The sequence below is a fragment of the Lasioglossum baleicum genome, chromosome 8 (genome assembly GCF_051020765.1).
Source record: "Lasioglossum baleicum chromosome 8, iyLasBale1, whole genome shotgun sequence".
NCBI classification, from domain to species: domain Eukaryota; kingdom Metazoa; phylum Arthropoda; class Insecta; order Hymenoptera; family Halictidae; genus Lasioglossum; species Lasioglossum baleicum.
In genome coordinates, this window is record NC_134936.1 from 10,954,871 (window position 1) to 10,974,305 (window position 19,435).

General features: G+C 46.5%; 1 protein-coding gene across 1 annotated transcript; it reads left to right on the forward strand.

Moving 5' to 3' along the window:
- Positions 1-102: 102 nt before the first annotated feature.
- Positions 103-18,956, forward strand: Slmo (PRELI domain containing slowmo). The gene is made up of 5 exons (XM_076428868.1): positions 103-277; positions 425-590; positions 5,215-5,301; positions 16,909-17,082; positions 17,579-18,956. Exons 1-5 carry the CDS (start codon positions 246-248, stop codon positions 17,813-17,815), a joined length of 696 nt encoding a protein of 231 aa, XP_076284983.1. The 5' UTR covers positions 103-245; the 3' UTR covers positions 17,816-18,956.
- The last annotated feature ends 479 nt before the right edge of the window (positions 18,957-19,435 follow it).

A 19,435-nucleotide genomic window follows, 5' to 3' on the forward strand; every position in this document is an offset into this window, starting at 1 on the left:
GACTCTTCTCCGTTTGGTACAGCACTATCGCTCGAGCAAAAGGTAGTGTCTCCGAAACCCTGAACGCAAGCATTCCCTCTCTGATAAAGTTCATTGGATTTCTTTTGTGCGGTCCTTAGGTTTCAATGGTTTCGTAGGCAGTAGACGGGCTTTGCTGTGCTGGGGTTGTGTTATTTTTTCATGTCCAACGTTTGTAAAATTTTAGTGGTGTCTTTGTGTCAAACAGAAAGAGGATATTAACAGATATGAAGATTTGGACGTCGTATCATACTTTCGAGTGAGTGCATGTGCAGAAATTGATTCGTACCCAATCTTCAAGGCTAGGATGTGGAAATATTTTGCAATGTTTCATTCTTTATGTGAAAGCACCGCCGTTTAGGTGTCATAGCGTGTCTAGAGATACAAATTTATCTGAAATTTCCAGGCACCCGTGGGAGACGGTGGTGAAGGCTGCATGCAGAAAGTATCCAAATCCAGTAAACCCGTGCGTTTTGGGTACGGACGTAATCGACAGACATGTCAAAGGGGGTATCCTGTATTCGCACAGGCTCGTCACCAGCGAATGGCGATTCCCAACCTGGATATTACCGGTAAGTTCCCGAAAATCATTTAGGTTATTTACCCTATACAGTGTCGAACATAACCTCTCCAATCGAAATAGATCACCAAGAATTTACAATTAAAAGTCGTTCAGCATAATTAATTTAGCCAAATTAGATCCGAACAATCTAATTACACATATATACACACATTGCGTCAACTGTCATTCATTTATAAAAATATTTTCTGTATAATAGAGTGGTATAGGGCAGCATTGGTCATATGTTAGCATAACTACAAATTTAACACAGTTATTTATAATTCATACTGCTCTAGCTTGAACATGCCACGTGAATTGTACTTAACAATTTCAATATTTGATCTGTATAGAGGCTGTTTTAATCTGATTACTCTATGATATCTTATTATATCCTATAGTCGGTACTTTTCCAATATTCTTGACCTATAGACTTTTATGTTATCGTTAGTATCGATGTTGCTGCTAATTAGTGAAGAATGCAGCTAGGAAAGTGTAAATTATGAATAATTGAACTCATTTCGGAGTTGGAGTTCTAACAGTGGCTCCAAAGCGAAATGGTTGACAGAGTCTCTTCGTGACTAATTGCCCTTTGTCCGGTAGCGGTAGGCTTACGCATAATTAAGCAGCGATTACGTGGGAAAAGTTCCATTATTACGGTCAGAGTAACAAATCTTCCAGCAAGTTCGCTGTAGTGCATGTAATGGCCGCATCAGCGCTGCCATCATGGCAAGGTCGCTAACACACTTGATTTCAATGGTCGATCAGAGCAGAGACTCGCATTATTAACCTTGCGGAACCTTATCCATGGCACGGCTTATCGATTATTGCACGCGCTCTCGTGGATAGGTCACAAAGTTGTTCATTCACAATCTGCTTTATCGGGATGACCTTTTTGTCCTTGCCTCAAACCGTGACCTTGACGAAACTTTTCCAAGCATTTCCCGATCGAAATTACTGCTGACATATCGCTATCGTTTTTCATATTTGTCGCTAGATCATGAAAGTTTCTCATTTTTAATTGTATTTACAAGATACGCGGGTCGCAAGAAAATGCGGTTAAAATGTTATCAACATTTATTCGGAGCATCACGTGCATTTACGTCTGTTGGACGCGAAAGACTATTGGCGATCTGCCGCTATCTACAAGTCCGGAAGACGAGTTTAGGCTTACGCAATACGATTCATTTTTGAGCACATAACTACATATGTCACTCGCTGCTCTTGACTTATCGCATTTGTTTTAAACAATGGCGAGGCAGAACCGTCTGTGACGCTGTGAAGCCACACAGTCGTCATTTCCTAACTATAGAATTAATTTATTACGATTTTGTAATGCTTATATATCAGAATGACATTAGAATACTTTGCAATACTTCGAACGAAGCCCTTCCTTAAATTAATCTCAATATTTTCGTTATTGATTTGCCTTTATTGTTAATGAAAACATATTTTCCAATAACACTTTCAATGATCGACGCTTAACCTATTCGATCGACTACGTTTTGCCAGACCAGTATACATACTTGCTGTCTCACTAAGTTAAGACTATTTATGTTATTCACCGTCGAGGTTTCTCTTGTTCCGCTCATAATCCTGAAACAGTATATATCTGTCTATGACTAGACCATATGTTAGTTAATCATTAATCCCCGTCCAGTGGGGTATCTTATATAACTTGCACGGCCGGTTCACTCGACCTCGAAGGAATGGTTTCCACTTACCCTAATACCTGTACTTAATTTATGAAACCGCAAGCTAGGAGGCTCCGGAAAATAATTTATTAAAATCCATTACGGGGTGCAAAGAATCACGTCTTCTGCACTCGCTGACGTAATTACCTTTCATTAAACATAACGCTAGATCAGACGTCGAAAACGAGGCGTTGAAAAAATGTTATTCCTTTTTCTCGTCTCATTTTTAAAAGGGTATGAAAGCTCGACAGATTCTAACGATGTAAGAAAGTTGCACAACGTTGCAGATGGTTTCGTATCGCGGTAGAATCGATTCACCCCATTATTTTCAACATAATCCGGCCGGGCTATTAAAACAAGTGTTGCGTTGCGGTCGGTCGCTCAATCCGAGTCCGAAACGGAACTTCCCCGTTTCATAACTCTCGGGGCGAGGGTTGAAGTTCGCTATCAAAGCATAGATGGGGGTAGGCGAGCATCGGTCCGCCGTTGTAATCAATCAGGCGGGACAATGGGCGAACAACTTTCGTTTTAAGCGTGCGTCGTCGCACCAGCAAAAGCAGAGCTCCCGTTCGGGTTTATTTACTCGAAAGTTGGACCGGTCGTAAGAAATCAATCCACACATACACGGGCGCGCGGAGCTTTGCATCCCTTTCTTTGCCCGGGCGCCAGTTTACAGACAAAACAGTTCCCTGCCCGTTTGACCGAGCAATCTATACAAACACCGGCATGGCACTGGTGCAGCAGGAAATTCGAAACTTTCGACAACGCCGAGCAAGAAGAAGACGGGGTGCAATAGAGGGAGAGAGAGAGAGAGAGAGTGTGAGGAAGTGAGGGGATGGGCAAGCTCGAGGCAGAGAATTACAAAACAACGACATCGACAGTATCAACTTTCATAATGAGCGAAGACCCCCTCTTCTTCCTCTCGGTGTTACGCTCTTTGGCAATCATCCAGCTAGACGGCTGCGTTTTGGAATACACATCGGGCTCTCTTAGAGCCTCCTTTCCCTCCTCCTCCTTTTCCTCCAACCCCACCTGCTCCTTCCGAATCCAACGCCAGTGGGCGGAGAGGATCCCGGCTTCGAATCCTTTTTGGCTCGGCGAATTGCTTCCTTTCGCAGGATTTTCTATAAGCTTGGCCATTTCGCAAAGCCGTTCCCGTTGTGCCGGCTCGCTCGCCCGAATGCCTCGAATCACAGTCCCGTATATAACGAATGCACAGCAAACTGGAACGCCGAGGGGAGATCGGCTGCGCGTTTAGGCACTCTTGAAATTACTTGACAGGAAGGGAAAGTGCGGAGGCTCGTTTCGATTTCAGTTAGTTGCTCCGTGTTCCCCTTTTTTTTCTACCTCTTTCTCTTTCTATCTCTTTGTAGAGGCTTGCGTTGGGCGGCGTTTTATGGCAGGGACATCGCTATTGTGCATTGGGCCCGGTACTTGACCTTTTGTAGTTTGACTACTGCGTGTTTGGGCCTGTCATCGCCACTTAGTTTTGTGGCATTGTCGTCCGTACCTGGGTACCTTCCATTCAGTTCTTTGTTACAAAGCCACAAACCATCTATAATTGTTGTCTCTCTGCCTTTAATAGTAGTTCATACTCTACGTCTTTAATAGTACTCCTTGCTTTGTTTTCGTTTCCTTTCAAGTTGGAAGGTGATTCTTTGACATGAAAATTGTCATTAGTCGGCACACCTCGTACAAAAGCATATATGATCCCCCTCAGCCGCTCTTTCTTTCTTCGACTGCTAACTGCTTTCCGAGTAATTGCCCGATTCGACGGAACAAGGGTGTCCCGGATTCACACTTTGCCTGACGGACCTTCAAGGCTGATTCACACTCGATTTATTTGACAACTTGCTCGTTAATTATCACTAGACTGCGGATATTTATGCAAAATAAAAATTGTCTAAATCGATTGCAAGAAATAGAAACTAAGTTGAGTGTTAGTTCTTTCCTTAATGATTTTAATACAGGAGAAATCATACATTGACATCTTCGATTAAAAAAATTTTTCAACAAGTTTGAATTTCATCTACTCAATTTTGCTATAAATCCATACAGATCCGCAGTCTAATTATATCACAGTTCGAAACGAAAGATTAGCTACCTGCCCGAAGGGCCCGACAATCAATAATTACTATATTCGCTGCGCTATTGTCACTCATCCCTCAGTAATTATTTACTGCCTTCTGTGATTATATTCAGTTAATGCAAACACATTATGCAGAATCATATTTGTCAACGTAATTTACAGAGGCGACCATTCACATGAATATATTATTACCGCGTAAGATTTTATCGAGTTAAAAGCGTGTTAAAAACTTGATTTGATACTTCGCCCCCTCCCCGCCACCCTTAAACTTCTTATAAACTTTCCTCGATGTTCTTGAAAGGAGGAGATCGTTTTTATGAAATCCTGTCGAGCACAGCCTCGAGAAAAAGCAAGCCACGCTCGGTAACGTTAATAAAAACCGACGAAATATTTATTTTAAATTCGCTGCTCGCCGCGGTACACGCATTTTGTCACGTTCCGTAAATGTTTATTTTTTTTTTACCGCGCCGGTGGCGGTGTGTCGCAAAAATTAATGGCCGGCTCGTGGCGGGAGGTGTTTAATTCATTACTTGCGAAACACATGTGTATCGTCCGGCTATTGTGGCGATTCTCACGGTCCGTTAATTGAGGCGTTATTAATCACAGAAACATATAATCAATTATTGGGAAACACAGATGCGGCGACACTTCGCTCGAGTTAATTATTCGGGCCGATCCATTAATTTTTAAAAACTGTCGGATCGCGCGAATCGCTGCGCCGCGTTAATTGCATTGTTGCGTTTGTCGCGCGCGTCGGGATGCGCGGTGTACCGGCTCGGGGAAAACTAGTTCGCTTTTAAGAACGATTCCCTTGTAATTTATATGGCCTCTTAAAAGATTCTTCGTTGTTTCAGTTGTTCGGCCATCGAGGACCGTGCTATGCCAGCGAATGGAGCGAGGTGAACCCGCAGTCCAGAGAGATGGTGGTCAAAACAGTAAACGTAAGTACGCTCGACGATTTAAAGAAGCGTGGTATATTTGATGGCCCGTGAAACATTTTATACAGCCACTTCATTATGAAAACGTTAAAACGGTTAATTATTCTCCAAACCAATTTTTCACACCGCACGTCCACCGTGCGGCGATATTTAATCGATCGAGACCGATAAATTCGTTTATCCCCTCGTTCGTTCGCCGCGGTAACAAGTTGACCAGAAGTAGTCTCGCTATCGATCCACACTTTATTCGCAGCCTCGAACCAAATATTACGTATGACGTTTAATCAGCCGAATGCGCCGAGCCATCGAGCGTCGGCGCTTATTTCATTACATTCGCACTTTATTACACACATATTACCGGACAAAGTACTTCGACCGCATTCGCAATTTATCTTCCTGCTGCGTGATAAATTGAAGACCGATACTCGGCGTGCAAATGTTGCTTTGCACCGGATCGTTGAATTGCGCTGCGAGCTGCTAGAACGGTGCGAACGAAAGAAGATAATCTCTCGGCCACGTACGGGGTGTCCCATCGAAAATTGCACACTTTAAAAAAAGTGTTACGAGCGAAAGTTATTCAGTCTAGTCAGAACTAAATGTATAAATATACGATAGTTTTGTGGGGGATCAAAATATGGAAGAGAGGAGGAAAAAGGAAGGAGCGTTTCGTCCTAGGCCCGCTGGAGGACTCATCAGTAAGGCTATCTAGCGGGCCCTGCCTTAGACGGTTGGGATGTCGGAAAGCGGTTGAGGACTGTATATATACAAATCATTGAGGAACCGAGTACTTGCGGGAAAGGTCTTTCGACTCCTGTCCCTCTTGTTGCGCATGTAGGAAGTTGCCGCTACAGTTTCTTTCACATTCATTTAAAAACTAATAGATGATCTAGTTGGGACTTATTCTAAGAAACCCTCTTCAAGAATTATTAGAAAAATGATCTCGGACTTATTCGTGGGTTCCTAAACTGTTCGCTGTTCAAAAAAAGAAGCTTTCTATCCGTGATCCGCGAAAATAATGAAGGAATTCGTGGCTGGTCGCGCAGCGGCGTAATGAAACACGCGCGGCCGGAAGGATTGCGCCTTCCCACGTTTGCATTAGCAATTCATTTGCCGGGTGAAAATAAATTTGATGAGCGAAGGGTGGCACACACGTGTACACGTTGTAATCGAACAATCAATATACACCCAATCCCATTCGAATTGAGATCAGCAAGGGTAATTGGAAAACCGGCCGATGCAATTTCACCTGTGGAATTACTCGCGACCCTTTCGGCCGGTGTTTGTAGTTTTCGTGACTGATAATAGCGAACCCACGGGGATGGCTTTTTATTCTTCTCGGGTGGTATCCGCCGGAAAGATTGCGGGCCGGTTCAACGTTCCAGCTCGCGGAGCAGATACATTTACTCGAGTCTACAGGCTAGACGAGGATATCGACGCGCCTTGCCTTGCCGAGAGTGTGAGAGGCGTAACATCGAACCGCATCTGGAAAGTTGGATATGATAGGTTATTGATGCGCGCATTACCGGGGGGTTGCATAGCTTCGTGGTCTCCTCGGAGGGATTCGCCTGGAGGCACTCGGGAAGACAGGCCCGAGAACGCCGCAGGAGAGCACGAGGAGCGCACAGGTCCTGGCTCCTTGTAAGCGTCAAAGATCGTTCTCTAGCTATCAGCCCGATCCTCGGCCAAAGGGGAACAGGGATGCTCGATGCATTACCGGTATGATGAACGATCCGCAAGTGGCTCCCTGGAAAAACCGTGGCTCCTCCATCCGCCAGCCTCCGCTTCGTCGATCGTTTTTACTTATCGAGTCGAGACGTGCCGAATGCCCGCACTATCCGTCGCTCGGGTCATGCTTTTATAGTGGATGAGTCGCCAGAAACAGGACATCAAAATCACTGCTGGTACTCGATGCGCGGAAATTAACGAATTTTCTTGACGTTGGTGGCACAGCTCGGAAATTTCGGGCTCCAAATGTCACGTGTATAGATACAATTATTGTACTATAAACATTTTTCTGAATAAAATGATTCCAAACACGACGCAATTTGGATCACATTCGTGGAAGAGTCAATTACTGAGAGAAATTGGTAATGGTATACCTCCACCTCACCTGACAGACAGTTTCGGCAGCCAGGCGAATCTACTCCAAATAGAATTTGAAGCGACATCGAGCCTAGTCGTCTGTCTACAATGTCACGCAGCCTATAATTTTTGCAATTCCTGTGTGTCGCGAGTGTCTGATGCGCGGTGGCAGCCGTAGGTCCGGCTATAGGTACTGCAAGCCCATTACGTTCAACTTGTACTCGATGCATACACGCCGGATGCGTTTAGGTTCAACGATACGATACCGCATTACGTTCCAGCAGCGGCACGATACGTATGCATCCCGCGTAACGTATGCAACACGGCCAGGTATACGAGGGTTGTTGGGGGGAGGTAAATTGCTAAAAGATATCTCCCCCTTGGGATTCGACGGGGATGGGTTATAACCTGGTCCTGACTCCGTCGGGCTTATGCAGAATACATTGCCCACGGTACCGGGGTTCTCGGCTGCGTTGTTCCCCTGTATTCGTTTGTCCGCGTGCGTGGCTCGCGTGCGTACATACATTTGAACGGAGGCGTAGGTAGAGGAATAGTAAGTGGAACAGGAACAGCCGTACATCGGCATCCTCATCGCGCTCGCGCTCAGCCCTTCTCCCATCCTCGCCGAACAGACAGCTATAGGCAGGAGAAAGCGTCGACGTCCCGCTGGGAATTGTTCAATTTTAGTTGGAGCTCATCTCCAGCCCACGGCGTGCAGGAAACGCGGAAACGCGTCCCCGTAGATTACGCAACCGTGGTGCGATCAGCGGGGAAATATCGCGCGGCGTTTCCCGCTGCCGTCTGACCTTAATTGGAAAGACGACAACAGGAAAGAGGGCGTCGAGGATCTTCAGCGACGACGACGGGGACTTCCGTCACGGCCGAAGGATGAACGAGCTGTGTTCTAATAAGACTCCACCACGCCTGTTCTTCTCCTCGCCGGATTTTTATCTTCTCCCGCCGATCTATCAATTAGGTGTCGCGTCGTCGCTACTAGCTGCTCACTAGAGGTGTCTCAATATCTTTACGGGCGCTGCAGAAGCGTTAGAGGTCCGCAAGAACACGAAAATAATTAGATGGTTAGGTTGGGTTCTCGAATATATCAGGATTCCCGAGAATTTTTGGGATTCTCGAAAATATTCAGGCTCTTCATTGTATCGGGATTCCTACTATTTTCGAGATCATTCCCGAAAATCTGAAAATGACCCGACACCTCTAGTTCTAGAGATTATTTGAGAATGGTCCGGTTAGGGCAAGCAAATTATCGGACGACTAAAAAAGATTTGTTTTTGTTTTCATGGGACGCGGAGTTCGAACGTCTCGGATGCGTCCAAGATAAAGAACAACTTCGAGGACGTAACGGCGTGTAACGCCAAGAGGAAAAATAGGATACAATGCGATGCAATCAAACACGCTATTCGAGGAATGAGCACGTATTTCGGAATGCCTGTTGTATCTCGTTTGGCTGCACCCACACCGAGCACCGAGCGTAAACGCTCGCTCCTTGATGCATGGAGGCAAACAGCGAAGTTACACACAAAACAGCTGATAAATGGGCAAGTGGTGTTCTCAGGGACTGTAGCTACGACTGGTTCACCTGGCGAAAATAAAAATGTTCGCGACGACGCTGCTCGCGGAATTCTGCATTTTCCAAAGTCTCGCGCTCCGTAAATAATCTCCTAACGCGATGAACGTTTCGTCCGAAAAATTAACCCGGCACCGAAATTGCTGCGCGGAAAGTGTGCGGAATTTAAATTGCATGTACAGGCGGAATCAAGAAAAATGGGATACTTACAAGAAGGCCGCATACTCTACATAATACTTTCTTAAACTATGAGCTGAATCGACGAAAAACAAATTCGATCTTTACGTGTCCTCTACGCACCCTCATACAAAAAAATTAATGGTAGCCTTATGGTAGAGTGTTGTGCATGGGATGAAATGGTGGATCCTCTTTCGGTTACCGTTCCCAGGACTTTCACGCTAGGAAAATCACGACGTCGGGAATGGTGATCGGTTAATTTAAAACAATGCCGGCGCTAGCGCACAGTGAATCGAGTTTCAGCGGATACACGTGCTGCCAGAAAAACGATGGAACGTTCTCCCTGCGCGGCGATACGTCCATGCCGGCGGATGGATATTATCGGATTATCAAACGGACATATTGCAACGTTGCCACACACGTGACGCCCGATCGCGTTAAGTTAATCGCGTTATTATTTAAAACTTGCTGTAACCCGTGCCTCCCCCAGAATTCGATGATTTGTAGTCGAGTGTTCCGCGATCGATACACCGGTCGGTCCATTAGGATTTATGTTGCGTTGATGTCGCGAAAAAAATTGCCCCTACGGATTGGGAATAGATGGTTTTAGGAAGCGGTGGGGGGGATATGCACATTGTTCTCGGACCTTTTTTTCAGTTATCTATGTACCGTTCTACGTGTTGACTCTTCTCTTTGGGAAAAAGGACAGTGGAGTGTCAGCGCAGCTTAACTAATGCTCGTGTCGTGTTTTTTTAAAATGAAACCGTTTCACGCGGAAAGTCTGTGGATTAAACTGCATCGTGGCACTAGTTCGTTAGAAAATTACTTCGTAACCGTTGGCAACATTTTCACATTCGTTCAGTTACTTGGACGTGTCCGCCAGCTTTACGGGATACTTGTCGTTTCAGGATTGAACTTGTCCCATAAAAGTTTGATAGAATTACGAGCCGTTAAGTCAGATTCCGAGTATACGCAATTACGACTCGAAAATTAACTATGTAACCGAGTAGTTCAACGCGCGGATCGGCCATATTGCAACGGTAAAACCGAAAGTTCGACACTTCATCAGCTCGAACTTTTTTTATTCCCTTTCTAATTTTATTCTCTCTCTTGTTTCGAGAGTTTCCCTCGGAGACCGAGGACCCATAGGAACGAAAGTCAACGAGCTCGTTTCCCACACGGGTAGAATAAACATTTCCGACGGAAATAAAAGGACGTTCAATTTCCCAATCCCCCGTAGACGATCGTGATTTTTTCTTTTCTTCGTTCGAAGCTATTCTCGGTGTTCCGGAACCAGCTGGATGCAAACTACTTACGAAATTGAACGGCTTTCTTGAGATTTCGTCCATTGCAGCTAAATACGACTCGAAAAAGGATCGAATTTAATCGTACAGCTGATATAATTAACAGAGATATGAATTTCGTGCAGTTTTCCCGGCTGTGGGTGCGCCGGCAGGACGCCGGCCTCTTTGCAAATGAAAAGTCCCGGCGTTTGATGCACAGTTTTCCGAAATCGTTTGCAACTGGACGCCAATAGATCAATCAAGTCCGGGGTACGTGGAAACGGGTGCCGGTTCAGGCTCGCCGCAATACGTTGCCGCGCACGAAGCAAACCGGAACGATATTTTAGCCCCGCGACGACCCGTGTATTCCCTCTAACAATCCCTCCTTCGTCCTGGCACGAATTTCCGTGCGTGCAGGCGCGAAAACCCGAGACACACGGGATAGATAGAAGGATGGGGTAGGTGGCGGCTGGGACCTCGGGGGTGAGAAAGGGGACGAGAGGGGGTTGCCTGGTGCCATCGGACGAGAATTAATAACGGACGCGTGTATCGGTGATGTATCCTGGCCGTGTTCGGGGACTCCCCGTGGACTTTGCTGATGGAGAACTCGAGAGGGTTGCGTTCGGGTTGGGCGCAGAGCTGGCTGACTGGATGTGCCGGCGACTGAATTATTGTGCGGCAAGCCCGGTAAATCATAAAAACAACAAATTGCACGCGCACACAGAGGGTTGGTGCACGAGCGCGCGCGCGCGTATAACCCCGCGCCGTGCATTTTGCGGGTGCATTTTTATACATCGTGCAGCGAGCGGCGCCCTCCGCGCCAGCTCAGCGCCAGCACTTTTTGAACCGATTGAAATATGGAGTCGCGGGGCCTACGTACGTCGGCTTAATGAAAAATGGTAACTTCCGGTTACCTCGGGGAGGGTGTCAGGATCCACCCAGCTCCAGGGGACGTCCGCGCTTACGAGTCCCCTCTCACCTTTTGAACCTCTTGATCCGCGGGAATCCTCGACCCGGTTGTCGCCCGCGCGACGCCCCATCGAGAACGTGATCCGGTCCGCTCGCCGGGAAAAGTTTCGCTGAATGGATATTAATGATCACTGGCCAGCGACACGGAAGGAAATCCGGTTTTTCGGCGGTACGTGGATTCCGGTAGTCAGAGAGCGAGATAGAGAGCGATCCAACGCTCCCTAATATTTCATATGGACGTCGAGGGTATCGATTCGGGCTTACGCGGGCTCTCTGTTTGCTCAGAAGTGTACACAGACGTGGAAACAAGTAATTGAATCGAACGCTCAAGGAAACCGCGCGTATCCATTCAGCCAGGACCGGATGACTGGGAGCATACCCTCCCTCTCTCTCTCTCTCTCTTCGTCGCTCCCACACCCCCTTTCCTCCCCCCGTTTACACGATCTAATACGGATTTGTCAGCACACGATTCCCAATCTCCCCGAAATCCGCTGAAATCGCCGATTACCCCGGGCTCGGCAAGAGAAAGCCCAAGGACCGAACTCTATCGAGGTCGATCCAGCTTCCGACGTTACGTCGTGGTAGATTTTGGGCTTCCGGCCACGGCACCCTCTCCAGGGCGTCGAATCGTACGACTGAATCGACTGCATACCCGCACCCGAACAATGCCGCCCCCGCCAACCCCCGTCCCCCCAGAACCCGAGATCGGTAAAGTCCTCTCAATTATGCGGCGATGCTAATTACTCGCGAGTGCACACTGAAGAAGGCTCTTTAGCCTCGCACAATGACCCTTCACGGGGCGCGGTCTACCCTTCCGTTTCCAGCCCCCCTCTCTCACCCCCTTCTACACCCTGCTTTCCATCCCTCTTCCACCATCGTTATATTGGCGAAGGATGAAACGGAATCACGAGAATTCTTGATTGGAGAACGCCGCGCTCGGTGTTTGCGCGATAGTTTACCTTCCTTTCCTAACAATGCCATTAGTGCCTTCGGCCAGGCCTCGAGTTCTTTCGATGCTCCAAATTCTCCGCGGTAATGCAGTAATCCACCTTGCATTCCCATTTTTTCCTTAAAAATCCACCGGTGCTGTCTCGGGCCATCCTAACTCCAAGTGGAATACAAATGGCACTTTTTTTGAGATGCATTCTATCAACCACGCGACAGCGCTGGCAGCGAACATGCTAATTACCAAGGGTTATGAGAACGTATGCCAACGCATGAAATACGTGCCAAATAATTCTGACACGTGTCAATCAGCCTGGTGTCTGCTGACTGATTGAAATCAAAACTCTCACTGATCCCATACAAGAAAATCAATACTTCCGTTCATATTTTACACAACGACCCATTAACTTCATCCTTTACAGGATCAACCTTTAGATTGGCCAGACCGGCTCTCTAAAGTTTAATTTAATGTTTTAATTATGAAGGCTATTGCTAACATAATTTCTGGCAATGGATATATTAATGATCAGGGGATATGGACGTATGCCAACGCATGAAACGACGTGCCAAATATTTCTAACACGTATCGATCAGCCTGGTGTCTGCTGACTGATTGAAATCAAGACTCTCACTGACCCTATACAAGAAAATCAATAGTTTCGTTCGTATTTTACACAACGATCGATTGACTTCATCCTTTGCTGGACCAATCTTTAAATTGTGGTTAGTCTGGCTCTCTAAAGTTTAATTTAATATTGTAATTATGAAGGCTATTGTTCACATAATTTCTCGCAATGGACATATTAATGATCAGGGGTTATGGACGTATGCCAACGTGTGAAACATGTACCAAATATTTCTAACACGTGTCGATCAGCTAGGTGTCCGCTGACTCACTGAAAGCGAGACTTAATTCCAAACAAGGAAATCAGTATTCCGAAGACTCCGCCGCGGCATAATAATCTCTCGGGCCGCATTCTTCGTGTTTTACATCGCGGTTCGGATCGCCGTTAACGACGTTCTGCCTAACTGCGCTACTAAACGTGACCGTGCCGCAATGCCGCGGCAAATGAAAAGCAAACGCCGTGCTTGCTACAGGGACCGAGGGATTGGCAAACATCGGTTCCGACGCGGGGCTGACGAGAAAAATTTCAATTAACCGATGCGCTAGAATCGCGTGGCGCCCTGAGTAGGGACAGGATCGACGATGTACACTTTTCGTACTCGTCGGCTTGGCCCCCGTAAAAAGACCGAGAAGAAAGCGAAAATTAATTACTTCGTCGTTGACGCCAGGACCGGCTCGGCCGGGCCCGGCGAGGGATCGATCGTTCTCCTGATAGGATTAAATCGCGTGCCGGCCGTTTACCTTTTTCACGTTCCCTTTACACATTCGTGTCGCTCTGGTACCGACGCATCGCTCTTGTTTTTTTTCGAAGATGAGTACGTCGCCCTGAAACAATCGTCCGACGAGAAGTACGACTGATGAAGCACGTCGGATGTTTTCCAATCATCCATGTGGTTATCCTGTAAGACGATTGGGACAAGAGGTTGATCTTTGAACTGTAGGAACTCCGTGAAAAAAAATCGTAGAACGATGTAACTAGTCTAATTTTGAAGGGCGAAATCTCTACTTTAGATACCACCAAGTTGTATTTTCGAAGGAATTGTAGCCCCGAACAACAAACGACAAAGTGAAAAATGGTAACTTTTCGAAATTAAGTTTCAAAAACTGTTCATGAGGCAGAATACATTTTTTTTTTGAAACGGTGTTACAATGGATTTGAAGATTGAAGTCTTCGCTTTTCAACGAGACCAAACATTTTGGTCTACGATTTGTTGTTGCCGTTTTATCGCACTTTGAATGGAAAGTGTGCTAGTAGCATTAAATTGTTACTCAATTCATCTCGACTAAAAAAAAGGTTGAACTTTGAACTGTTGGAACTTCGTGAAAAAAAATCGTAGAATGATGTAACTAGGCTCGTTTTGTAGGGAAAAATCTCTACTTTCGACCTCACTAAGTCGCATTTTCGAATAAAATTTTTTAGATCAACGTCACCTAAATTATTACAGCGAAACGTTCTTATATTACATTCGTGATACGATTTCGCAGAAGTTCGAAAGATGTTTCCGAATTTGCCGCGTTTATTCTTCAGCAGTCGCGGACAATTTGTAAATTGAAGAGCGAATCTAGGAGAGCGCGCTTTGACCCTTGTAATTGTAGAATCGCGACAAGCGAGCAGTCTCCGTTAGCACATTTAAAAATTCGACCTTATCGCGTTCGCCGTGACTCGTTACGAAAGCTACAATGAGACCTTTCGTCTTGCCAATTATAGTCTATGCCGTGTCGGCTCCTCTCTCTCTTTTTCTCTTCGCGTTCGCCCTTTCATCTGTTTTCTGTACATCCTCGAGCCGACCGATCCAGTGTTCCCGGGACGCTTAAATGATAAGGGCTCCCGGACGGGGCGCGCAAAGTGCTAATTACTTCCACTGAAAAGAACGCGGCGTTTACCCGCCCCATAGTTTTCACGGTGAAATTACTTCTAACTTCGCACCGGGAAGGGCGTAAATCGTGGAGGACCCGCGTAAAACTGCCGACCAGCCCCGTACGCCTCCCTAAATAAGTCACAGTCATCTGCGGGGGCGGTGGTATAATAAATTAAAGAAACCGGAGAAAAAATACGCGGGTGAAAGAGAGAAAGAGAAAGAGAGAGACAGTGTGGCGCGTAATACCATTGAAGTGCTTTCAAACGAATGAAACGGGAATGAAACAAACAGAAGTTCTTGCACCAGTGATGGATGCGCGCCACGCGGTCCCGTCAATACCCGAATAACAAAGAACTGCGTTCGTCCGCGTTGCACGGTGTCGCGGCGATCGGGGCCGACGAATTAAACCATTTTCCCTAATCCGCGGTCCGCGTAATTGATGAAACGCCACTCGAACCGAGGCGTTAATTTTTCGGGCTGCCACGATTGTGTCGGGGTACAGCTCTCGCAAGATTTCGGGGATGTCGGTGCACGAGGGTGGAAGCGCGGTGCGCGGGGAGGGCGGGAACGGGCTTTTAGTTGGTCGCGGTGTAACACAGTCGACTTCACTGATTGCCAATATGGCGGAGAGGACCGCGGCGTCCCTATATCTCGGCCAGGGTGGATCCACAATGCGCCCCGGGCGTTAATTCCCCCGTGAAACGTATTGCACCCCCGCGATTCAATTGTTCCAGCTCCGCGGACACAGCGCTTCATACTGCCTGCATCGTGGCGAGGGCCGACGAGTCGCGCGCAGCTCATAATGATGCAATTTTCGGAGTGGCGAGCGTCGCGTCATCGTCATTATCCGGGACACAGCCGCCCCTCCTCGACTCATCAGCATCGGTGAAACCGAACTTGAGACGGACGCGATTGTTGCGAACCACTCGTCACCCTTTGAGTTTCGTCGGATCTCTTTTTTTCTCTCTCTCTCGCTCTTGTCTTTGTCTGCTCGTTTCTTTTGCACCGCGCGTCATTCTAATTATCCCCTTTGTCAGTTCACACTCGGGGATCGCGCACCGCTCGCGAAACAGCTAATTTACTTAGTTTTTAATTATCGCTTTTTATTCGCGTTACCGAGACACCCTGTGTTTAATTGTATCGTACAGTTTGTACCGGGTCGCGTTAGCTAACCTTTGCGACCGAAATGTTTAAATGAGTACGCGAAGCTGCGGATTTTTCCATTTTTCGTGTAAATTTTGGTTTTGAAAACATGCCAGTGGAAAGGTTCCACGAGGTTCCCGCTAACATGGGAAAAATTGTTAAGAGAAATGTAGAACAATGAAATGCAAATGTAGAATTAACTGGTTACGCGACAGTACACGCTAGGGGAACGAGGCGACCTCGGTCAGACAATTTACAGAGACATTTTGTTTAGTTCCAGGTAATGGAAAAAGGTAGAATGCTGACGCTTTGTTCATACTTTTATGCATCTGTTGACAGTCTGAAATCAATCACAAAAGTTTGTTTGTAACATCCGGAGTTATAAAATTTCACCTGCAATCTCATTTGAATAGCCTCGAAATGCATTTCAGTCAGACAATCCTCCCAACGTCCTACTATTAGAAAGTCACGGAGTGTTCTTATTGTTTCGTGCCAGACGGAAGAATTTTTCGCGATCGACGCGAGTCCATGCGACCGGTTTTATGTTTTCATGGAAGCGGAAGTAACTGCCGGGGTTTTTTGACTGGTAGCAAAACGGAAGGTTTTATTTCGCAATCGATGGCTGAGGTAACGAGGCTCGACAATGCTAGAGAAGCGGTCAGCAAGCAGCGATTTAGTTCCGTCACGAGGACCACTGCGAGCTCGGTGCCGAGCTTATTTCGTTGCATCGATTATTCAAGGCTCTACGTCACTTTCGTGGAAACGTTTTATCTCGATAATGGCAGCTAACCATCTATCTGAAGGTTGCTAACCCCGTGTGTTGCACAACACGGTCGATACAAGAACACGTAACTGAAATAATAAGGGACCGTCGGCATCCAATGGCGAGGATCGTTCGACAATTCTTCTAACAGGGACTCCCATTATCTTGTATGATTGCAGGTGAGCCTGGGCAAGCATGTTTCCGTTGGAGAGGAAGTCCGGTATAAACCGGACCCCGAGGATTCCGGGAAAACGCTGTTAACGCAGCAGGCTGTCATTTCCATCTCTGGAGTGCCGCTCATCGACCAGCTAGAGAGGCTACTCACGATGACGATTGAACAGAACGCGAAGAAGGTCAGTGAACTTCATTATTCTTTTAATATTCTTGATCCTCGGTTTTGCTTAAATTATAATTTATAGAATCTTGGCAAAAATTGGAGAATAAAAGGTTTTCCTAGTGTGAAAGAACCTAAGAGTGCAAGGATTTTTGTAATTTTCATTGTGAATGGATGTTTAAGAGTGCAAGGATTTGTGAGATGTTCATTTCGAGAATGTCTGATTCATGAATGGAGCATGAACGAGAAAAAAAGAGATCAAGAAAGTCTGGATCCAAGAGCGAGTGCAGAGTGTCAGTTTCGCCCCGTGTCGCGTTCATATATTTTCCGAAACACTTGCTGTTAAGAGAGCGGAATGATTGATCACGGTGGATTCGGTTTTGCGAGCCTGGAAGCGTATTTCCGCGTTGCGGAATTTCATAAAAGCTTGTGAATTACCGTGAAGTCGCGGCATCCACAGGTGTCGGGGAAAGTTCGCGAGAGTAACAAAGTGTTTCTGCGCGATTGGCTTTCAGGGGCGGCAAGCGATGGAATGGGTGATCGAGAGAATCCAGTCGGACGTGAAAGACATCGCGACCTCGGCGGTGAAGTCGACGGACGACCTGCTGCACTCGACGCGCCGGCAGATCGACGACATCACGAACATCACGAAAAAGGGGATGGACGACCTGCAGAACGCCGCGAAGAAATCATTGGACGACCTTCAGAACCTGACAGTACCACCGCCGCCGCAGTCTATACCGAAATTATAGCTGATGTTCCACGTTAGCTTCGATCTCTTTACCTAAACGCCGCGTAGAACCCTTCGATGGAACGATTGAACATCCAGACAGAAAGGATTCGCTGGAAGATCCTCGACAAAAAAAGAAAATGAAACGGAAGGAATCGAGTACCACGCTTGCAACATTCATTGTATCAGCCATTCATATGTTACTTTACGAAACATTCCCATCGGAATTGTTCGGGCCATTTCGTGGACGGAGCTGTTTGATCTTTCGTTCAAACATTCGATGCATCTCCACTCTGAGTGCAATCGAATATCCTTGAGATGCGTCACGGCAACGAGCGGACCGGCGAAAATACAAATGTCTCTGCGCGTGTACTCAATCACCGTTCACGATGGATAGAAACGGAATACTCGGAGAGCGGTCAATCGTTTCGCAGGAGTTGCTTTAGCGAAAGAGATGTGTAGCTGCAGGCGAGAAATTAACCTGATTTAGCTGATTTTCGAAAACGTATAATCGTTCACCCAGCGCATGGGCGAACGTTTTGATAAGAGAACCACGAATCTGCGCCAGTACAGTATTTGTATGATGACGCGTGTATATGGTACCCTCGTCTGCTGGATTCAACAACTCGGCGTACTCGGTTTCCCGAGCCCTTGCACTTCGAGACTATTCTCCCATCCTGCACCTGCCGCATAAATGAACGCGATACGCAACCGAAAGGAAACCAAAGCGTCTTTCGATCGCACCACGCTCAATGTTCACCTTGCTACCACCTTCGTATTATTCGAAGCTTACGTTCTACGATTGTGTGTAACTGTGCTAGGAGCGTCGGGTTACCTGCCTCCCCTACAGTTGTTGAACAGAAGCCGACACACATTGTACCCTTCGATCATTCTCACGCGCGGCTTCTAGCGTTAGTAATCTTAGCGAATTTAAATGTGACAATATTTATGAAAGAAACAAAAAAAAAACCGAAAAACGAGAATTTCACAAAAATATGGAGGTATATCTAAAGTCACATGATCACATGTTCAGCGCACCTTTTGTAACGTCGATTAGCATATACAGACCTAGCCTCCGGCTTAGTTCGTCTACTTGGACACCTTTGAGAGCTGTAAATAAACGCCAAATCACAGGATCAAATATATGTAAATATATATATATATATTACTGACGTGTTCATTTCGGGGATTACACAACCTATCATCGTATGTTCCTATCGAAGTAAGGTTTTAGAGCGATGCTAACACTAGAAAGTAGAAGGTTCAATCTTTAAAGTGAGATCAGAACGAATATCCTACGATGTTTCTTCGTAAAGTTATAACACATTGAATTTCTGAAGGAAAATTTAGTGATCCTTGAATTTTGCCTGCCAGTGTAATACGTGTTGCGGACAGATCGATCTGCCCTGTCCCGAAAGTTCCCCAATTTTCTGAATTTCCCCGTTCTCTGTCCGAGACCGAGCAGATGTTCGTGAAGAGCTGTTCGGACGCGTTTAAAACTCGTCCGGAGGCGGTCACTCGCGCGGGACAAGAAAATCCCCGGCTAAGTCTTGGGGCAACGTAGTCCCAGGTGGCCGGCCGATACTCGTATCATTCGAAATCGTTGCGTCACGAAATATCCCGCTGCTTCCTTCCAGTCATC

Coding starts and splice junctions, on each gene's coding strand:
- Slmo (XM_076428868.1), top strand. CDS start 246: ATGAAGATTTGGACGTCGTATCATACTTTCGA. Junction 591..5,214: donor TCCCAACCTGGATATTACCG/GTAAGTTCCCGA, acceptor TCGTTGTTTCAG/TTGTTCGGCCATCGAGGACC. Junction 17,083..17,578: donor TTGAACAGAACGCGAAGAAG/GTCAGTGAACTT, acceptor ATTGGCTTTCAG/GGGCGGCAAGCGATGGAATG.